This window comes from Colobus angolensis, unplaced genomic scaffold (genome assembly GCF_000951035.1).
Source record: "Colobus angolensis palliatus isolate OR3802 unplaced genomic scaffold, Cang.pa_1.0 Scaffold95, whole genome shotgun sequence".
In the NCBI taxonomy this organism is placed as follows: Eukaryota; Metazoa; Chordata; class Mammalia; order Primates; family Cercopithecidae; genus Colobus; species Colobus angolensis.
Window position 1 is genome coordinate 4,477,997 of NW_012123487.1, and position 23,167 is coordinate 4,501,163.

Here is a 23,167-nt window from a genome sequence, read left to right on the forward strand (position 1 = left end):
CTCTCTCTCTCATTTTTTTAAGAAATACAATGTGACCTGGTGGTATTTTTAAGGACACTGGGTGGCAACCATGCACAGAGAAAGTGTTGTAAGACACCCCATCTAGCCTGGGTAGAGCTTTAAAAAAAATACACTTTTACTATCTCTCTCCATCTAACCAAATCTTTCTCTACCCAACGGAATCATCTGCAGGCTTGTCCTGACTCTACTTTTCCAAAATTTGTCTTTATCTGAAGAGTATTCAGGTTATCTACTTCTGAATCTTTTATTGTAATCTAATTTTAATGAATTTTCTATTTTCTTGTCACTCTTTGTAAACATCTAAATTATGTAAGCATTAATTAATTCATACGTTCAGCAAATATTTAATAAGTACCCACACAGGAACATACACTACAACTGTGCCCACTTTAAAAATACACTTTCTAATTTAAACTTGCTCACTTCTTACCTAGATATACAAAAGCCTATACAAAATTTGGAAAATGTTTAGAAATATTCTCTAAAAATTCCTAATAAAACAATCAAACAGACAAAACCCACACAAAAGGCATGGGAGGAACTTAACGCTCAGTGTTCTTTTTTTTCCTGACATTTAGATCCCTACTCCTGTCTTCATAAAATCTTTCTCAATAATTATACCAATATATATTTTCCATCAATTTCCCTAAAATACCCTTTCCTTTACAATAATGAGCAGGCCACCAGAGGTTATAATGGAAATTTCCTTGGCTCCCTAAATAGGAACAGAAAGCAAAGGCCAGGGCTTCAGTATAATAAAAAGCCAACTTTCAGGGATAAAACATCCTACCTACTCATCTTTATTCCACCTCAGAAATGACAGTGATAGTAATATGAGTTTAAGTCATTTCTAGTTCCATTGGCATACACTGCTATTCACATTAAGAATGATAATTTCCACGGCCCAGGCTCATTTCTGGGATGCTGTATGCCTCTTTCCCTATGATAGTGGTCAACTGTTTAGGAAGAAAAGAGATGCAAGGATAACAATACCTTAATGGCTTCTTCCCGGAAGGCTCGGATGCAGTCCATGCTCTTCATAAAATACGGTGTTTCGTTAGTATCCAAAAACTGTTCGATGTGATTTATGAGCTGGTTACTCGCTAAAACATAAGACAACACATTTTCTTAGATTTGAGTGATGCTTGACAGAGGGTATGCTTCTGTGTTTGTGCCTATAAGCATGTATTATAGTTCACAAGACTCACGGTCAGCAAGTACAATTGCCATACTTCCTTTAGGAGAGAGAGGGGATGCAAAATCCTGATTTCAAAACTCTGTATTTGAGAAGTCTGAATAATACCTATCGATATTTGTCAATAAATTAATTTCTAAAATGCTGAGAATTACAGTTGAAATACTCCTTTTTGGGATGTCAGAACCTAGGTTGTAGATGTTTTTAAAATTGTTGTTGTTATTTTATTTTGCCCCCGGAATTTAGGGGCCATTTGGATAATTCAAAACTGCCTTTCCTATTGTATTCACAGAAAACAGATCCTCTAGTCCCTCCCCTAATTCTACTCAGGATAACTGTCGAACAGTGCTGGGCAGTGAAAAACAACGAGCCAGGAACACCCCATCTTCTACCAATCCAAGGTTAAATTAGGAAAGATCAGCCCCAGTCTTAACAAAATATCCCTTTTGAATGAGAAATCATTACTATCTATCTTATGCCCTTAGCTGGACCTGAATATTCTCCCTATTGCTCACCACTCCAAAAGTCACAAATACTTAATAAACAGTAACTGTCAGCAAGCAATGTCATAAATGCTACAGAAGGAGAAAATGCATTCACAGTGTTATCATTTCCAAAGTAGGTTACAACTTATAAAGAAACAAAAAATTATTCAGTATGAAAAGCAGAGGAAAACGGAAATCTAAAAGTCATGAGGAAGCTTAATTTGCTGTGCAGATCAAAACAGACCCTTAAGATCTGTGTGGAAGAACAAATCAGGGAGATGTGGGTATTCATGCCTAAAGGCTCCCTCTCCTGTGTCCCCTCAAAGCATTCACTAGCTGTGGCTGTTTGACAACTTATGCTGAATGTTCAAGATATTCTATGACTGCATGTTTCCCCAAATCACAGCCTCCTGTGAGCATTCTAGCACACAGGAGGTGTGTGTGCACAGTGCTAAAGAAAACTACTTTCAAGCTTTGCCAATAAAGACCCCAGGCCACTAACTCTGTGAATCACAGTGACCTGAACATTACTCAACGCCTTCCTTATTAAAAACATGAAATCAGTGCTAAGAATCTACTTATTTCCTAAGGACCACACAGCATATAGAAATGATTACAAAACTGGATGAAGTATTTTTTAATACAGCAATTTTCCAGCAAGGGAAAAATATCCCCAGTAACCGTTTCATCCCTTCTACCAACTCGGAGATTACGATCTCCGTTATAAGAAAGCACTTAACAAACTTGAGGGATTAAAGAAACATTTCCCTGCAATTTCAGAAATCTTTACCAACGTATCCCGCAGCAGGGAATTAATATCCAACTACAATTCAAAGTAGAGAATGTTCAGATGAATCTTTTTAAACAAGGTAAATAATACAACCCTGATTAGTAGGCAGAGCAGAAAACCATCAACAAAAGCTCAAAGCAAACAGAAGTTATCTCCCCTTTTCAGCTTGAAAAGCAAAATAACAGAAATGTTCGATAACAGAAAGTGGTGTACTTTCCCAGACCATGTGATAGAAAGTTCACTCGAAGTTACATATCTGGGCACAAATAAAAACCTTTACAGGCCAAGGACAATAATCCCAGAGACTCTAAATTCTCCGTTTCTTTTGAAATGAGAATAGTAAATCTTAGGAAGCTATAATGTAAACGTTTCACTTTGTTTGATAGTATATACTTATTGTATGACTACTATGTTATGTTCTGTGGGAGACAGAATTAAGCTGAAGATAAGGCCCTTGCCTTTGAGGAGTTTGCAGTTGAATAGGGGATATAATGCATTAACATAAAATTAACACTGGGAAATAATGTGAAGAGAGCTATGAGTTTTCAGGAATTATATTAATTGGTTTGAATTTTTAAAAAATCTTTGGTGATTACAGAAAGTTTCACAAATCAATATGGCTTTTTAGTTAGGCAATGAAAAACAGAATCTGGCAATTACACAGCAGGAAGCAGAATCAGCCTAAGTATGAAGAAGAAAACACAAGGTGTGTGTGGAGAAAAGCAAATGGCCTCATACATGGACAGAAATAGGGGAAGAAAAAAGAGTGAGGACTAGATAGAAAATGGCTGGAGGAAAGGGAGTTCCAAGAAGACAGAGTATATGTGAGAGTCCTGAGGTAGGGGGTAGAGCTTGGCTCCTTAGAAAGTGTAGAAGAAATAAGAAATTTTAGTGGTTGGATAGTGGAAAGGGAGCTGAAGAAGGCGGCTAAGAAGAATTAGTCAGAGAGAGAGAGAGAGAGAAAGAGTTGTCTGCTGTGTCCAAACTATCGCAAAAAGACTACAAGGAAAAGAATATAAAGAGCATAGGTAATTAAGGGTAAAAACATAGGGAATCCTAAGAGCTTGGAGCCCATGAAGTGACTACACAGGTACTAAACTGCTTTGCAAAAAACCAAAGCAAAACAAAAAAACAAAACAAACAACCAGCTTCCTGACTCATTTTATCCTGAACTATGATAGAACACACACACACACACACGCACGTACACACACACTATCTTACAGAGAAAAATATTCAAAAGAAACAAAAATAAAGCAAATACCCAAGCCAACAATCCATTTGCAATGATACAGTAAACAAGGTAGTCCAGTCTGCTGTAACTTCTTTGTAAAAGGCAGTAGCAGGAGTCTCAATACCCAGTTTCTTTGTAAAAAATGAAGTCCTAATGTATCTGTGGGCCTATTTGGATTTAATTTTTCTTATTTACACGTTAGACTGTTCTGCTCCTTCCTCCAGAGGGTTCAGAAACACAGATGGATAAACATATCCAAACTTCCAATAAACCCAGTGAAAACAAAGAACCAGATTTTGGCCTTCTAGGAATACTCAGTTACATGGCTTGTAAGTCTGGTCCATGATTCTAAATTCTGTCCCGCTACCCAGACTACTTCTGTGGATCACTGACTATGACGAACCATTTAACACCAGGGAATAGCTGTGATGGATAATGTTTGAATATACTGAGTATCAAAAGGGGTGTAGACAAGAGACTTCCCTTCCAAAGTTTTGTGGCAGTTCACATTTCCCTGCCATTTTTATTAAAAGTAAAATGCAGAAATGGCTAACAAAAATAATATTCTACTCTGGCTGGATTACGCTTTTGACTCGCCTGCCCCACATAAAGGAAACGCTGATCATCAGGATGCTTTTCTCTGCTCTACATCAATTACAGGGCTAAGGAACAGCTTATCAGTCTTCAAATTCAGTAAATCACAGCCCCAATTATAATTCACCAAAATGTTCTTCAAAATTAGTCAGTGACTCAATAATACTCATTAGTAGCTAAAATAAAAAATGGCCATTGGCAGGGCCATCCATCTTAGGATACTAAGTCAGGCAAATGGCTGTTATTTATTTCCAGGATTACTTCAAATGTCTGTTTTGGATTTTGAGGTTTTAGATATGGGCATCATATACTAACCCAGTATCTCACGAGTACAGATGTTGATAACCAAAATTAATCTCAATACTTTAGTATCATATTCAAAATGTTATCCAGATTTAGAAATGTTACAGAAGAGGAAAATGGCAAAGTTTTCTTGTTTAATCTGAAATACACATTCTTCTTCTCTACTGAAAACATTCTCCACCACCCAAAGTCCCATAAAATGGACTACACCTCCCTTCTCATTGCAGTCACCAAGGTCAAAACACCCAGGGCCATGTGCATGCCTGCCTCTGACTTTACATTTACTCACTACCTCTGTTCTTTGCAAAGATGCTTCCAGCAAAGTGAAAGGAAGTCATTTATTGTGGGATTTTCTCCTCCATCTGACAGAGCTCAAAAAGCAGTAGGTTCCCTCATCTGTCACAGATTATATATAAAAGACTGTGAAGACACCTCAAACAATTTGGCTGAACTCAGCCATCATTTAGGATATTTCCCAATTTAATTCTTCTCACTTTCTCAATGCCTCATGTAAATGTTACTTATTGAAATGCTGTACATTTTGCAAATGTCAGCAGTTAAATAACTTTTAAATGTTAAGAACAAATTTATGGCTGGTCGCGATGGCTCAAGTCTGTAACCCTAGCACTTTGGGAGGCCAAGGAGGATGGATCACTTGAGATCAGAAGTTCAAGACCAGCCTGGCCAACATCGTGAAACCCTGTCTCTACTAAAAATACAAAAATTAGCTGGAAACCGCTTGAACCCAGGAGGCGGAGGTTGCAGTGAGCCGAGATCATGCCACTGCACTCCAACATGGGCAACAGAGTGAGATTCCATCTCAAAAAAAAGAAGAAAGGAAAGAAAAAAACAAATTTATATAGCCAATGACAATCGCATCTTTATAACACAAAATTAAAAGTGACAATAAAAATCAAGCACTTAAATCAAAATAAGTATAAGGACAGGTAATTCATTATTAAGAGAATAAAAAGGAGTAACGCCCATCAGCAAATAAAACTCCAAGCAAGCAGTCCAGTCTACCATAAATTAAATCCACATGTAAATTATAATCATTGTTTAAGCCAGAAACTTATACAAGATATTTGCCTGATAAGAAAGAAAGCCTGTTTTAACACAGGCAATTTAAGAAACATATCAAAAACAGGCTTTCTTTATGCCTCTTTACTATCAGATATAAATTGGCCACTGTGGGTAGAGGCAGTATGTACATCAGTCAGGGTCCAACACAAACAATATAAATCATTCCAAATATTTAACACAGGACATTTAAGACAGGCAATTGTTTCTCAGGTTAGGAAGTGTGTTAAAGCCAACTGAAAATGGTGCTGTAAACCCAGGGACTGGTAACAGCAAGAAACCCTTAGCATCCCTTGGTACACAGGAAATAGAAAAGAAAGGGTATAAATAGAGCTCTGAGGATCAAAGATGCTACCCAACACAGAAAGGGAGGAAGAGATACCCTGGTTTCTCCCTCCCTACTTCCCACCAGTATCTCTCATGCTGAACCCAGTACGAAGTCTTTAGACACGGGAGCCTGGAAAATGCAACCTACAGGAGCCAGCTCTGCCCACATCTCCCTCAGATGCAGGGCATACAAAAGAAGGGAGGGGGAGGAGGGGATCTAAGGGCACAGTGTGTTATGAACTCACAAGAGGATGGCCCGTTTTATGAACTGGATATTTCCAGGAGACAGAAATGCAAGGGATCAGGCTGGGCCCAGTGGCTCACGCCTGTAATCCCAGCACTTTGGGAGGCCAAGTCGGGTGGATCACCTGAGGTCAGGAGTTCAAGACCAGCCTGGCCAATATGGTGAAACTCTGTCTCTACTAAAAATACAAAAATTAGCTGGGTGTGGTGGCGCATGCCTGTAATCCCAGCTACTCAGGAGGCTGAGGCAGGGGAATCATCTAAGCCTGGGAGGCAGAGGTTGCAGTGGGCCAAGATCTCACCACTGTACTCCAGCCTGGGCCACAGAGTGAGACTCCATTTCAAAAACACAGAAATTAGCAAGGCATCATTTAAATTATAAGGGAAGCTAAAATTTGCAGGTTTCTTTCTTTCTAGCAAGGTAGGATACAATGAAATTCAATTAAAAGTTACTGAAGAAGTTCAAAAGCATATTTAAAGCTTTTCTCAGCCATTTTAATTTTTTTAAAAAGCTGTATTTCTGTAAAAAACAAATTACGTAAAAAAAAATTGTTTTCACTTCTACTTGAAACATCTTTAGAGCTACATACATTTCCTTTCCTTTGGGTCTAACATGGTTGTGATATGCAACTGTGTGGACCATGACAATAAACAAGAGGTACTGGATGCAACTGAGCATTTCCCATGGCATTCTGGTCCTCTCAGAAATCAAATGTACTTCTGAAATTTTAAGTACAAAAAGAAGGTATCTTAAATATTTTTTCTCTAAATCACACACACACAGACACAAAATGCTGACTTATTTCTTAAACACCCTTCTTTCTGCTTCCACTTCTAAAGAGTTCGGACTGAAGAGTGCTCTTTGCTCTTCGTATTCTTTGTTTTTTAGTTGTATGGTCTTTAATGAAATATTCTTATTAAGGAAAAATAAATCACTGGATGGCAACAAAAGAGAACTAGGAAAAAAGCATAAGCTTGAGTAACCTGAAAATGACATTGAAATCTGTCATCTTTTTTAAGCAGCTGGACTAAGAAGCAGACATAGCTCTGCTCTTTGCCTTAGCCTGCCCTTCTTCCACCTTCTAGAAACTATTCTGTAAGCTCTTTGCCCCATACTTCCTCAATCTAACAAAAAAGAAGTTCCCTGTCCCCCTTCAGAACAGAAAAATCAGTAGATATGACAGAGAAAACACCACAGACATAATATTATGCGTGACCAGTGGCACAGGAAATTGGACTAAGGTATGCAAAGTGCTGACCACCTCAACACACAGATGCAGTCCTGTATTTTTAAATTATTATTACTATTCTTACCAATAACTAAAAAACTCAATTAAAACCTCACCATTTAAGTTCCATAAGTTCAGTCAGAGCCCATTTTTTCATGCTTAACGATTTTCTCATTAAGTGCAGTAATTTCTTACAAATTGCAGTAATAAAAGTCCGGCTGGGTGTATTCCCCCCTTTTTAAATGCTGCCTCTTCATTGATGTGTTAAATTAAAACCCCAGGCACAAGGAACAGAGTAAATGCAAGGTCTTTATTGTCAGAATCCATTCCTGCAGACTATGAGATCTCTCTCCTTTTATTTCTGTTTTTATTTGAGCTAGCTGTGAATCCTACTTTGTAGCCACAGGAAGAATGATATGGAAGGTCTCTTGGCCTTAGCTCACTCTGTATAATAAATATGGTAGTGGGAGCTAATGAGAAACTAGAAAAATGATATCCAGTTAGCCCACTGGCTGTAAGCTCATTTTATGTAAGACAGCATTATGATATAACATTTTTATTGTGAATGAGTAATAGTTCTCATTTTAAATAGCCTGGGTTATGACCAGATCTGTTACCAGGTCAGCTGGCAAATTTTAAGTTTCCTGGTAAGTGGAACGGTTCTGTGGCATTCTACGGTCTTGTAATTTTTTATTAAAAATATTCAGTTTAACCATTAAAAAAACACTAAACATATCCCACAAATCCTGAAGGTCATCAATTAATATTTACAGGGCATACAACAGTTAACTAAAGACCAAAGAACATGCACTGCCTAGTGTAACTAATTTTCCCCAATTCTACAAAGCAGTGCACTTAAAGCAGAATATTGAGACATTATGCTAACATAAGAAAGAAACTAAAGGAAGACTTTCTCATTAAATGAGGAAATATCTTTCAGCTTTTTAGGAAATATATATGTCACATGCCTGAAGGAATGTGTTGTGGTGGGGAGTGAAGGCTAGGGAAGGCAGAGAAAGAGGGTCTCCACAATTTTCCAAGGTCCTAGAATTCTAAAACTCGGCAATGCTTACTAGAATTGATAGAGAAGAATTAAGAACCTTATCACCATGCTTGATTCCATTCCAAATGAGCAGTAGGGGAAAGGAAAAATGCAAGATAATAGTGATAGGTACTCTAGCAAATTTATAGTATCTATCTAGCTTCATACCTGAGTAAATGTCATCAAACTAATATAGGAAGTAAGCAGAAGACACCAAGTAGTCATAGTAACAGTGCAGCCAAGAGGAAACAGGAACGCAAAACCAATCTGGCAATGGGATCCAATTAAAAGTTGGTAATTGAACGGAACTGAAACACAAGTATCAGTTGAAGAGACAGAGTGAGTGATGAGTCAGACTCCTCACCAAGGAGAGAAACAGGCAGCCATTGTTGAATGTGCTTTTGGGGAAGTTGGACAATGGGGAGGCAGCACACAAGTCTTCTAGGATGCCTCAAGAATTTCAGTCTTTTTTGAAAGGAAATACTAGGTACCAGAAATTTTAGAAAGACAGTATTCTATCTGAAAACTCCTTCTAAAAACTGATAAATAATGTCTTGTGTTTATATGGTATCTTTCCTTAGGGACCTCTCAGATTCTTCTTTCTTTCCATTTTCCCCCCTCTATCCTTTCTGATTGTATGAAGGAAGTGTTACAATATTCTAGAGGTCAAAATACAGACATATTAGATTCTCTACTTCTTCTTTGATGGGGCTAAGACTTAGGAACTGATCCAAAGAACCAGAGAAGTAAATCTGCTACAATTCAAAAATTCAAATCATTATTACTCCCAAGCACTGTTTTATTAAAGTCGGCAATGGAAAACAAAAAAGCCAGATGAAGGTCATTTTGTCTCACTGATGGTAGAGCACCAGCAGTATCTAAGATAATGAATCATACTACAATAAAAATACAACACGGCATTGGGATCCAAAGATATACTGGTTCTCAAATCACAGATATCTCTTTAGAGTAGGATTTGGGGGTAAATACAAGAACGGTCATTTTTAATAAACAGTTAATCAGCTTTAGAAAGCCGATGCTGCAAGGGCATTAGTAGGAATATGGTTTGAATACAAGGTTCATAGAGGGAATCTGTATAAGAATGGGTCAGGAGAGGCAGAATGGGACCAGATTGTGGCAAGTCTTGAATGGGGGACTGAATGGGAGTAATTAATAATGGTTGACGCAGAATAAAATCTGTGCTATAAGAAGTTAAATCTGTACAAACATATGGGCAGGAATGAAGGAGAACTTTGAAGGTTATTAATGAAGGATGCTGGGACTGTCCAATGACAAAATTATGAAAGCCTGAATTAGGGTAGTGATAGGATGGAAAGGAAGAGACAGACCTGAGAAGTAAATTAGAAGACAATTAGAAAGCAGAAGAGAAATGGATACAAAGTTGTCAGAAATGCTCATTAAACTCAAGGCCAGCCATGGTGGCTGATGCCTGTAATCCCAGCACTTTGGGAGGCCGAGGCGGGCAGATGATCTGAGGTCGAGAGTTCGAGACCAGCCTGACCAACACAAAGAAACCCTGTCTCTACTAAAAATACAAAATTAGCCGGGTGTGGTGGTGCATGCCCGTAATCCCAGTTACTCAGAAAGGCCGAGGCAGGAGGATTGTTTGAACCTGGGAGGTGGAGGTTGCGGTGCGCCGAGATCACGCCATTGCACTCCAGTCTGGGCAACGAGAGTGAAACTCCGGCACACACACACACACACACACAAAAAGATACTCAAGGGGCAAAACAACAGCAACAACACTGCTTATTTCTGGAAAGTCCCATTAATAGCACATCAGGACACGCCATCGCTTAGGTGGTTGCCTTCCTTAGAATGCCCTTCTTTAGGCCCTCTCCTATCCACCTGTACCATAATGGACCAGGTTATGCCAACCTCCTCCAGGAATTATTTTTAAGACAGAGTCTTGCTCTGTTGCCTAGGCTGGAGTGCACTGGCATGATGTCAGCTCACCGCAACCTCCCACCTTCCAGGTTTAAGCAATTCTTGTGCCTCAGCCTCCCGAGTAGCTGGGACTACAGGCCCACGCCATCATGCCTGGCTAATTTTTGTATTTTTAGTAGAGATGGGGTTTTGCCATGTTGGCTAGGCTGGTCTTGAATTCTTGGCTTCAAGTGATCCACCCGCCTTGGTATGCCAAAGTGCTGGGATTACAGGCGTGAACCACTGTACCCGGTCCCTCCACGAATTCTTCTTCAAAGGAGTCACCTACCCGCATTTGCACCCATATATCCTGCCTTTCGTCCTATTGCCTTTGCTGAACTGTGTGTTATCTAAGTTACCCCTTCCCCCTGTGCCCTAGATCCCATGCCTCTCCACTACTCAAGGATTTCTTCCAGTCTCATGTCTTATAGTCTCTATGGCGCCTTCTCCATGATTTATACATACAACTCAGACCTTTTTCCTGAAGTCCAGACCTGTGTGACCATCTTCCCCTTCTCTGCAAATGGCAATTCGTCCAGTTGCTGAGACTAAAAATCTTGGAAGCTATTTTTAACCTCTTTCTCTCTCACACACTCTACATTCAAATGATCAGCAAAACTTGACAATTCTACCATCAAAACAGGTAAAAAATCGGATCTCTTCTTATTACCTCCTGTCGCGTGGATTAACGTCAAAGCCTTCTAACTCATCTGCCTACCTTAACCTTGACCTTTTCCTCAACATGGTAGAAATATAAAATCAGATCATCCGCTACTTCAAACTCTTCAGTGGTTTCGTATTTCACACAGAGAAAAGCAAAAGGTCTAGGAGGCCTTATGTGATTATGTACCCCAGCCAGCTCTCTGATCTCAGCTCCTACTTTCTTTGCTCCAGCCACACAGGCCTCCCTGATGCTTCTAGCCAAGCACCTTCATCTTGAGCTTTTCAAGAACATGCTGCTCCCTCTGTCTGCAAAGCTCTCCCCACAGATATCCACTAGGTTCTCTCTCTCACTATCCTCAATTCTCAGTTCAACAGTGAGGACTTCCCTGATCCTCTACATAAAATTATAAGCCCATTTCAACCCAGCATTCCCTATTCCACTATCCTGCTTTAACTTTTCTCTATAGTGCTGTCACGGGTTGAACAGTATCCCCACCCCGCCCCCACATTCCTGTCCTTTCCAAAACCTCACGTGACCTTATTTGGAAAGAGGGTCCTTGCAGATGTGTGATCAAATTAAGATAAGGTCACTAGGAAAGGCCCTAATCCTTTCCTTATAAGAGGCAAATTTGGATACAGACATACAAGAACTCCCTGTTAAGAGAGAAGCAGAGATAAGAGTAATGTACCTACAAGCCAAGGGATGCAAGAATTGCCACCTGTCACCAAAGGCTACGAGAGAGCACTGAACAGATTCTCCCTCACACCTCTCAGAAGGAAGCAGTCCTGTGATTTTGGACTTTAGTCTCCAGAACTGCAAGGATAAACTTCTACTGCTTTAAGGCACTCAGTTTGTGGTACTCCATTACTGCAGCACTAGGACACTAACACAAGCGCTTATCACCATTTGACATATATTTTCTTATTTGTTTACTGTCTGTATCTTGGTATGCCTGGCACACAGTAGGCATTCAACAAATAACTGTTGAAGGGATGAACAAATGGTGTAGGCCTCACAGGTTTACTCCTCTAAAAGCCTAAGGAATGAACATGTCTTTTTGTTGTTTGTTCAATTTAAACCCGTAGGCTGTGTATTTAGTACTGGCTGCCCCTTAGGGGAGTAGACAGTCTAGCACTCTCTTTTATCCCCTCCCCACCCTTAATTTTACAGAGATGGAAATAGTTACAATAAAGCTCTACTGAAGGGGGAAATGCAGAAAGAGTAACAGGCTATGTAAGAGATATATGCAGATGCACAGGGAGGAGATATCACATCCAACATTATCATGATTATATGCATGAAGACATCTTGGCTTTTTATTGTTGCTTACTAAGTATGCCTCATCTCATCTTGGTGTACACCTTTTTCTTTTCTTAGCTCAAGCTGCTTGATGCCACCGGGAATGGAGAGTCCTCCCAAAATGTACTGTCTCTGACTATATCCCCAATTTATTATACCCCAAAACAATCAACCGTCTTGATCACAATACAGGGCATTAGTAGGGATGAAGAGGGTTATTCCTATGAAGAGAGAGAATGTGGGTATGGGCAGAGTTTCAAAGGGAGGGAGACAATAAAGAAGATGTCCACTTTTTAACTTTACTTTTTAACTTTATATGCTATTATATTACTATTTGCCTTTTCCCTCATAAAAGCATGTACTTATTCTTAATGACAAGCCTAAGGAGCAAGTAAATCATCTCGAAACAGTTAAGAGATTGTCATACAAGGAGACAATAAACAATTGTTTCTATTTCTAGTGAGCTCTCAACAAGAAGACAATTTTCATGGGGTGACACTTAGGATACTTCTATTTCACTGATGCTTTTCTTTCTTTTTTTGTTTTATTCTTTTTGTTTTATTCTTTCTGAACCAAATACTTTGTTCTTTTCATTTATTACTCATATACTTAAAGAGCAGTGGTAAAAAAGGCCCTTAGAAATAATTTCATCTACTGTCCTCAGGAAATTTGAAGCAGGTCTGCAGGCATATCTTATCTTCGGTTTGTGGCTTCTACCCTCCTTACAATCCCATACATTTAAAATTCCTATGTATACATCTTGCTGGCTTCATTACAATCCACCTAAGAATAATCAGACACAGGGCAAATTGTGGGAATAATCCAACCTTAGTTATATTTTCTTCTCAGTCCATGAGACAATAAAGGAGTCAAAATAAATACATGCTTGACAAAAATGGGACAAAAGAACAAATGAAAGGAATAATGAACCTATAAATTTTCTTTTCTTTTCTTTTTTTTTTTTGAGACGGAGTCTCGCTCTATCGCCCAGGCTGGAGTGCAGTGGCCGGATCTCAGCTCACTGCAAGCTCCGCCTCCCGGGTTTACGCCATTCTCCTGCCTCAGCCTCCCGAGTAGCTGGGATTACAGGCGCCCACCACCTCGCCCGGCTAGTTTTTTGTATTTTTTAGTAGAGACGGGGTTTCACAGTGTTAGCCAGGATGGTCTCGATCTCCTGACCTCGTGATCCACCCGTCTCGGCCTCCCAAAGTGCTGGGATTACAGGCTTGAGCCACCGCGCCCGGCCGAACCTATAAATTTTCAAAATCTATAAACATCGATCTAAGACTTGATGTACTTGATATACCTGTTGCCACTAAAATTGATTTTCATTTCTCACAACTAATCACTTTTCTGCTCCAACAAGTTCCTAAAATCTACACAATTTTTCCAGTACTAAGTAAACTTATCCTCTACTAATATAAATTAATTTTTCCTTGAAGCAAAGGATTCAGAAACACACACAAACTTGCAGCACAGATAGCTAAGTTTATTTTTCTTAAAACGCCAATACCTGAAGACCTGTATTTAAAATATACTCTATTACCTGTACTGACAATGTTTTCTTTAGTGTTACCCTGTAAAAATTCACTAGGATCTCATGACCTAAGCTGGTTTAGCTAGGTGAGACAAAAATCATAAAGGTCTCACTAGCACACAAGGTCTCAAGGTGAATAACTTACAATACTCAAAACATCACAGAAAACAATTAGAGAATCAAAAGACAGATTTGAACAAACTATCAACCAAATTGCCCTGACATTTCCAGCACACTTCACCGAGTAACAGGAGAATACACATACTTTTTAAGGCCACAGGGAACAACTGTCAGAACAGACTATATGTGAGACCACATAAGAACAAGTCTGAATAAATTCAGAAGGACTGAAGCCACTCAAAGTATGATTTCCAATCACAATAGAATTAAACATCAACAACAGGAAGAAACTGGGAAATTTTCAATATTTGGAATTTAAGAACACATTTAAATAACCTAAGAGTCAAAGAAACAATCATGAAAGACATCAGAATATATTTAACCTGAATGAAAACAAAAACATAACACATCGCAATTTATGGTGTGCAACTAGAAAACTGCTTAGCAGGAAATGTATAGCTTTAAATGCCTATATTAGAAAAGAGGTTTCAAATCAATAATCTAAGCTTCCCTCCACCTTAAGAAATAAGAAAAAGAAAAGCGAACTACAGCCAAACTAAGAAAAAGGAATGGAATAATAAAGATCAGAGCAGAAATTAATTAAATGAGAACGGAGAAATCAATAAAACCAATTAAAAGCTGGGATCTTAAAAAGATAAAATCCATAAGCCTTTACCTAGACTGACCAAGAAGATACAAAATCCCCAAATCAGAAATAAAGAATAGATCTCAAAAATATTATTTTAAGGGAATAATAATCAATGTTATACTAACAAATTAGGCGAAAGGAAAAATTCTTATAAAGACATATTACTAAAACTGATTCAAGAAGAAATTTTAAAACTGACCAGATTTATTAGTTGAAAAATTGGGCCTGGAGCAGCGGCTCATGCCTGTAATCCCAGCACTTTGGGAGGCCAAGGTAAGTGGATCACTTGAGGTCAGGAGTTCGAGACTAGCCTAGCCAACATGGTGAAATCTCGTCTCCACTAAAAATACAAAAATTTGCTGGGTGTGGTGGCAGGTGCCTGTCATCCCAGCTGCTTGGGAGGCTGAGGCAGGAGAATGGCTTGAACCTGGGAAACGGAGGTTGCAGTGAGCCAAGATCATGCCACTGCACTCCAGCCTGGGCAACAGAGTGAGACCCCGTATCCAAAAAAAGAAAAAAAAAATTGAATTAGTAATAAAAAGCTTCCCACAACCTCTTCCTCACAGTTCCATACTGAACTTGAGTTGGAGGAGGCAAGTCTAGTCTTAAAATGCAGGTAAAACCACTACCCGGTCGCCCCTAGGCTGGCTTCGGCCATTGTCACTGCTGCTGCCACCAAGAGGAGGGAAGCCATGATCCAAAGGAACCCAGCGCGGTTGAGAAAATTGTTTATCGGTGGTCTGAGTTTTAAAACTACAGATGGGTTAAGAGAACATTTTGAGAAAGGCGGCACGCTCACAGATTGTGTGGTAATGAGAGAACCCCAAGCAAACATTCCAGGGGCTTTGGTTTTGTGGCTTACTCTTGTGTTGAAGAGGTAGATACAGCAATGTGTGCTTGACCACACAAGGTTGATGGGTGTGGAGTGGAACCAAAGACAGTTGTTTCTAAAGAGGATTCTGTAAAGCCCAGTGCCCATCTGACAGTGAAGAAAATTTTTGTTGGTAGTATTAAAGGAGATACAGTTTGAGAAACTACTCTGAAAACTATAGCAAGACTGAAACTATACAAGTTATGGATGACAGGCAGAGTGGAAAAAGAATGTACACTTTTAACTTTTGATGATCATGATACAATTGATACAACTGTTTGGAAACACCACACTATTAACAAGCACAACTGTAAAGTGAAAAGGATCCTTTCTAAACAAGAGATGCAGTCTGCCGGATCACAGAGGTGATGGAGGTGGATCTGACAACTTTATGGGTTGCGGAGGAAACTCTGGAAGTGGTGCAAGTAATTTTGGCTGTGGTGGAAACTTTGGTGGAAGAGGAGGCTCTGCTGGTGGAGGTAGAGGTGGTGGCAGCAGAGGTGGTTATGGAGGATATAATAGTGGATATAATGGATGTGGAGGTGATGGTGGCAACAACGGTGGTAGGCCTGCCTACAGCAGTAGTGGAGGCTATGCAGACTGTGGACCAAGATATGAAAACCACGATGGCGGGTATGGTGATAGTGGTAAAGGATATGATGGTTACAATGAAGGAGAAAATTCTGGCAGTGGCAACTATTGTGGTGGTGGGAACTACAATGATTCTGGAAATTTTAGTAGACAAAAACCATCAAATTATGAACCCATTAAAGGGTACAGTTTTGGTGGAAGAAGCTCGGGTAGTTCCTGTTGTGGTGGTTATGGATCTGGCGGTAGACGTGATGGATATGGTAGCAGAAGGTTCCAAAAACAGCAGAGAGGGGCTACATTTCTTAGCAGGAGAAAGAACAAGGAGTTGTCAGAAAAGTTGCAGGTTATTTGAGATAGTCATCCCAAATGCATTAGAGGAACTATAAAAATCTGCCGCAGAAGGAATGATGATCCATAGTCAGAAAAGTCATTGCAGCTTAAACAGAAATCTCTTCTTGTGCAGGACTGTCATAGTCAGTTTGCAAAAGTATAGCTATTAATGAATGCAATATAGTGTCAATTAGATGTACATTCCGGAGTTCTTTTATCTGTTGTAGTTTTTTGTTTCTTCTTCATTACGTCAAGTATATCGCCCTGTAAATTGTGGTAGTGATACCAGGAATAAAAAAATTAAGGAATTTTAAACTTTTCAGTATTTGTGTAGTTTTTCTTTATTTTAGTACAGAAACTTTAATAAAATGCAGTTTTGAAGGTATTTTCTTTTGAATTAACAAGTAGATTATTGTTAATTACTATTTTGTATAAATTTTGCTAAAGTTAATTATAAAGAAACATATGCTGACTTGCAGCTTAAGGGGAATCTACTGTCCCCATTTCCAAACCATGACATGAATGGGCACTGACATGTGAAGAGAAGAGATATTTGTATGTTTGCAATGTGTGTTTCAGATACACAGGATTTGGTATTTAAATTAGCATATTTGTGAATTTAAGAGCATCAAGAGGTGACCTTCAAATGAAACAATCTCAAAATTCAAAAAACAAAACAAAACAAAAGCTCCCCACAAAGAACTCAGATGCCTTCACTGGTAAATTATATGAAATATGTAAAGAATAAATAATAGAAATCTTGAAGAGAAGGAAACTTCCTAACTCATTATGAGCCCAGTATTTTCCTGTCACCAAAGCCAGACAAAGACATCACACAAAACAAGAAAACTACAAACAATATCCCAACAAAATATAAGCTGTCTTAGTCTATTTTGTGCTGCTGTAACAGAATACCCAAGACTGGGTAATTTATAAAGAACAGATATTTATTTAGCTCACAGTTCTGGTGGCTGGGAAGTCTAAGAGCATGGCACCAGCAGCTGGAGGAGGTCACCCCACATCAGAAGGTAGAAGCAAGCCAGAGACAGAGAAGAAATGAGGCCGAACTCATCCTTTTTACAACTAACCCACTCTGGTGATAAGGGCCTGAATCCTTCCATGAGAATGACGCCTCCACGATGTAATCACTTCTTAAAGGTCCCACCTCTCAGCACCGTTAGAATGGGGATTAACTTTCCAACACATTGACTTTGGGGGACATTATTCAAACTGCAGCATTAGCTAAATGAATTCAGTATATACAAAAAGGATTTTTTAGAGTGACTGGATTTTACACTTGGAAAGCAAGGTTGATTTAGCAACTGTAAGTCAATTAATATATTAGCAGAAGAATAAAAATCACAGTCATCTTAACAGAGGCTGAAAATGCACCTAACAAAACCCAACATCTACTCATAATAAAAACTTTCAACCAATTAGAAATAGAAGGAAACTTTCCCAAGCTCACAAAGGAAATCTGGGTAAAACTTACAACTAACATTATACTAACAGTGAAAGACACAGTTTTTTCCTTAAGATCAGGAACAGAGCAAGGATGTTCACGCTTATTTCTATTCAACACTGTGCCAGAAGTTCCACCCAGCACAATAATTAAAAAGAAAAGAAAAGAAAAACATAGAAGTTAAAAAAGAAGTAAAGCCTTCTTTATTTGCAGACATGATCCTGTATGTAGAGAATCCTAAGAAGTATATTTTAAAAAACCACAAGAACTAATAAGTTTAATAAGGTTGCAAGCTATAAGGTCAATAAACAAACAAATAATTTCATTTCTATATACCAGCAACAAATCCAAAAATGAAATTAAAAAACAATTCCATTTACAACATTACCAAAAAGAATACTTGGCAATAAATTTAATAAAAGAGGTGTACGGCTTGTACACTAAAAACTATAAAACATTATGGAGAAAAAGATCTAAATCAATGAATACCTATTCCATGTTCATGGATAACTCAGTATTATTAAAATGGCAATTTTCCCTTAATTCTTCTATAGACTCAATAAAATCCCTATCAAAATACCAGTGGGCTTTTTCATATAAATTGAAAAGCTGGGCTGGGCACGGCAGCTCACGCCTGTAATCCCAAAACTTGGAGGCCAAGGCAGGTGGATCACCTCAGGTCAGAGCTCGACCAGCCTGGTCAACATGGCGAAATTCCGTCTCTACTAAAAAAATACAAAAATTAGCCAGGCGTAGTGGCTCATGCTTGTAATCCCAGCTACTCAGGAGGCTGAGGCACGAGAATCACTTGAACCCGGGAGGCGGAGGCTACAGCGAGGCAGGATCATACCACTGCACTCCAGCCTGGGTGACAGAGTGAGACTTTGTCTCAAAAAAAAAAGAAAAGAAAAGAAAAGCTGATGCTAAAGTTTACATGGGAAATGCAAATGACATAGAGTAGTTAAAACATTTTTAGAAAAGAACAAACTTGGAGTGTATCTAAGTACTCTATTTTTTAGTCCTTTTTTCTTAAACTTTTCCTTCTTAGGCTCTTTGTATTAACTTTTTAGTTACGAAGTAACAACCTTTACTCTCCTCCCTTCCACCAGATACTCCCTTGCATTGCTAGCTTGTCTAATTCTGTTTGCTTAGACGTTCCAGAGACAATCCAGGTATCCGTAGAATGTTCCACCACCAGGCGACTGCAGCTAATTTGAAACTAACTGGACACGCCCAAGACAGCGCTAGCCCATTCAACAGATGGGGCAATAACTCAAGATTATCAGAACAAATCATGTAGTGCGGCATCACCTTGCAACCTCCCCCCACCTGTGTGCACTCCCGACCCAAACTGACTATGAAAAGGTCCCAGGGATTTCTGGGTGTGAGGGAAATGTTCTTTGAACTATGGTGATAATTTTACAATTCTATAATTTACAAAAGATCATCAAATTATACCTACCTGTATATTTTATGTAGAAAATTTTACTTCAATAAAGCTATTTTAAAAAGTAGAGTAAGTGCAATTTAAGAGACTTGTAGAGATTTATCATAGAAGAGAGAAACTAGATGTTTCTATCACAGAATAAGTATGAAAACTTAGCATAAGTTACTCTCAATGCCCCAAGAAAACATTATCGGATTCCAAGAGCAAGGGAATTTTAAAAAAGTAGTTCTTATATGAGCAATGGCTCCTCTGACTTCAATGGCTACCAATGAAATACAGTAATTATCCTGAGTGTTATGGCTGAGCCTCATTACCACTAAGAGACATGAACAGATAACTACAGATTTCAGTAGTTTAATCTGACACAGGAAAATGAAAACGGACCTTTAATTATAACTATTAACTGAAGATTTTTTCTCCAACTGTCCATAAGGAACCTCTAAAAACAAGTTAAATTTTCTCCAATTTCCAAAAACATCTAAGCTGGTAATATTCTTCAGCCCTGCTGAAACTGTTCTATAAAGGAATTAAACTCCCTTCCCTTTTCTGGCCAAAGAAGCAAGCATGACATTTTTCTAGGTTTTATGTAGACACGCATGGATCTGACAGGCTAACTGCACCAAATTACACTTGCCACTTCTTTGTGTGTCAGCATATTTTTTGCCTTGGGCATGCAATTTGAAAGGGGAGGACCCAAACACTTTTATTACATTTAAGTGGAACTCTTAGCTGTGTCTTGGCTCCTCTTAACACATTTCAGTTGATTAGTGACTATTTTAACAAAAGCCTAACATCCTTTCCTAAATATTTTAATTGGTTAAGAGCTTCTGTTGTTTGCCACTAAAATTGGAGGAGACAATTTTCCCCAAAGACCACCTGAAGTCATTGATTAAAACAGTCTGCACATCAGCACAATCTGAAATCAGTTTCCTTTTTCAACCAGCTGGGCTTATGGAGCAATCTTGAAGACAGCCCAATTCAAAGAGAACCAAGTGCAATACCCTATATGACAATGATCTACCACAGAAAGAACTGCAGAATCTATAGAAGGTGGGAAGAAAGAACCAGATTGCCATGAATAAGTACTTGAACTGCTCTCTGCCTCACAAATCATACTCATTAGCACTTACTGCAAGGGTGAACTCTAACAGCAAGCTGGATGCTCACGGCTCACTGCAACCTCTGCCTCCCGGGCTACAGGTGCACGCCACCATGCCCAGCTAATTTTTTTTTTTTTTTTTTTTGGTAGAGACGGCATTTCACCATGTTGGCCAGGATAGTCTCAATCTCTTGACCTTGTGATCCGCCCCCATCAGTCTCCCAAAGTGCTGGGATTACAGGTGTGAGCCACTGTGCCCAGCCAGGTGCATCTCATTATACCCTTCTTTTTGGCAGTTTAGACACAATCTTCCAAACCCTCCTTCATAGTGCCTGTCTCTGGGCTTTGGCTGGAAGCCATGTTTCCCAGCCTTTGAATAGACTAGGACTAGCCTTTCCCAGTCTTTCATCAAAAGTCCTATCAATAGGCACAAGGTTTCAGATACATGACCCTATAATGTTATTTCAACAAGTGTAGGAAAAGAAGGCATTAGGAATTAAAAGAAACAGTATGGCTAAGTAAAAAATCCAGTATTTGAAAGAGACAAGTGTTTGAATTCCTATGTGGTCTTTGGGGAAAACTGTCACCTCCAATTTTAGTTTATCCATCAGTAAAATGGGGGTATTAATACTTACTGTAACTTACATGTGATCTAGGGTCCACTTGGCCTTGCTATTTCCACCTTGCAAGCTGTAACCCTTTATAAGAAATAAAGCTCTCTTTTTCTAAATTTATAGATCTTGTGATTTTTTTCAGTAACAGAATGTAACTACAGCAAACATGCTTTCATTTTTATGGTACCAGACATTTCTCTTTCTTAATGGATAGCCAGGCTACATTTTACAAGAGCTATATCCTGTAATTAGGGATATTCTGATACAGATTGACAGAAACTTAAAAGGATTTTAAAAGCTGGGTAAGAACAGATGAAAGCCTTTTAGGAAGAGTCGCTGAAAAATGAAAATACTTAAAATTATTATGTGTGTATAATGGTCTTTAGTTTCTATGTCATGTGTTTATTTTTTCTTTTCATCTTTATTTCAATGATTCCATTTAATTATTTGGCTGCCGAGTTTCATTATATTAAGATGTAAACTTCAGGGTGGTGCTGTGCCATCCAATGAAATATACACAACCAGTAAAAAGGTTTAAGCCACAGAGGCCGAGAACTGGCTCTCTGGAATTTGATCCAGAATCTTCCACATATTTGCAATTATCCGTTAAAAGTCATCCTAACTACTCTGGGCCTCAGGCCGCCCACATGGAAGATGAACAACACTTTAAAGGCCAATGGTGCATAATTACTATGTCAGATAACACACCCTTTCAGCAAGTATTCTCTACAATTCCAGACTGATTTTTGTGTTACAATGAGACCACTTGTCTTGATAAATGAGGCATAAAATAACCCTGGATCATCAAGTTCTGAGGTTGAACAACTTAAAATGAGTCAAGAAGAAAACCAGTGAAAAACAAGTGAGATATTTAATAAAAATACAAAGTACAGACTAAACCTCTAGAATCCTAAATCATGAATTTCTCATGACTAGATGGTATCAATGCTCTTTGGAGACAGGCCTAAAAAAAGTATATCAAATTCTTTAAGGAAAAAAACTTGTATAGGGCTAAAGATGTTTAAAATTTTAGTGACTGTATGTATTTTAGTATCTTTCCTTTTAAGATGCTCAAGGTATTTGAAATAGCTTATTTTTCTTAAATTTACCAGCGCTGTGTAGAAAAACACCATATTTTTGTCTTCTTATCTATCTGGGCAGAGTATAGTTGATTATACAATTCATACCCAAGATTACATAAATCAGGATCAATTAAAAAAAAAAAATCACCCCCCCACAAAACCACACCAACACGAGAGAGATTTCTGCTAGATCACAACTCTCTAGGGTTCATTATTTAGGGCTTGACTCCTGGCAGAAAATCACATAACGTATGTAAGTAAACAGCTATGCAAAGGCATAGTGCTACACCACACAAAAACAACACTGAAAACTATTTGGCTTTGATGAATATATTATTACTAATTGTACCATATTCTATCTAGTGCTGAAATTGCTTGGAAAAGTGAATTTTAGGAAATATCTTTTAAAAATGAAAGGATGTTTCTGATAAGTGAGATTAAAGAAGGTTGAAGAAAAAGGGCAAAAAGACTCTAGGATGAGATGTAATCCAAATAAAGTGAAAGGGAAAAAAAAATGAAGTGATCACCTTCTAATCAAATGGACAAGTACATATTACTGCTCTCTTGTACCTAAGTCAAATGTTAAGGCTGTTTGGGGCCTGTACTATTTCTACTTAGGTCTTCTCTTGACAGACTATTTTTTAAACCAGTTATGCTCGTGTGAATTCCATTTGGTAACATGGAGCTCTGCCACCCTGTCACTACACGCAAGCCTAATACAGAACCTACAATCTCAGTGGCAAAAACAAGGTCCCTGAAAGAGAGAATCATCTCATTATAAAGTTAAGTTACATTCCATCCTTTTATCTGTCCCCATATATCTATCCTTTCTGGCTCTTAAGGTCCTCAAAAAACCTGTTTTTGACACACCAAGAACATTGAAGCTATTTTACATTATCTCCCATACTCAGT

At 38.6% G+C, this 23,167-nt stretch overlaps 1 protein-coding gene across 1 annotated transcript in view; it reads right to left on the minus strand.

The window, feature by feature from the left end:
• Nucleotides 1–23,167, minus strand: part of XRCC5 (X-ray repair complementing defective repair in Chinese hamster cells 5 (double-strand-break rejoining)) — a 97,159-nt gene that overhangs the window by 14,065 nt on the left and 59,927 nt on the right. Inside the window, exon 19 of the mRNA XM_011932303.1 lies at nt 1,015–1,124. Coding sequence (XP_011787693.1) covers nt 1,015–1,124 — 110 coding nt within the window. The remainder of the gene's footprint in view (nt 1–1,014; nt 1,125–23,167) is intronic.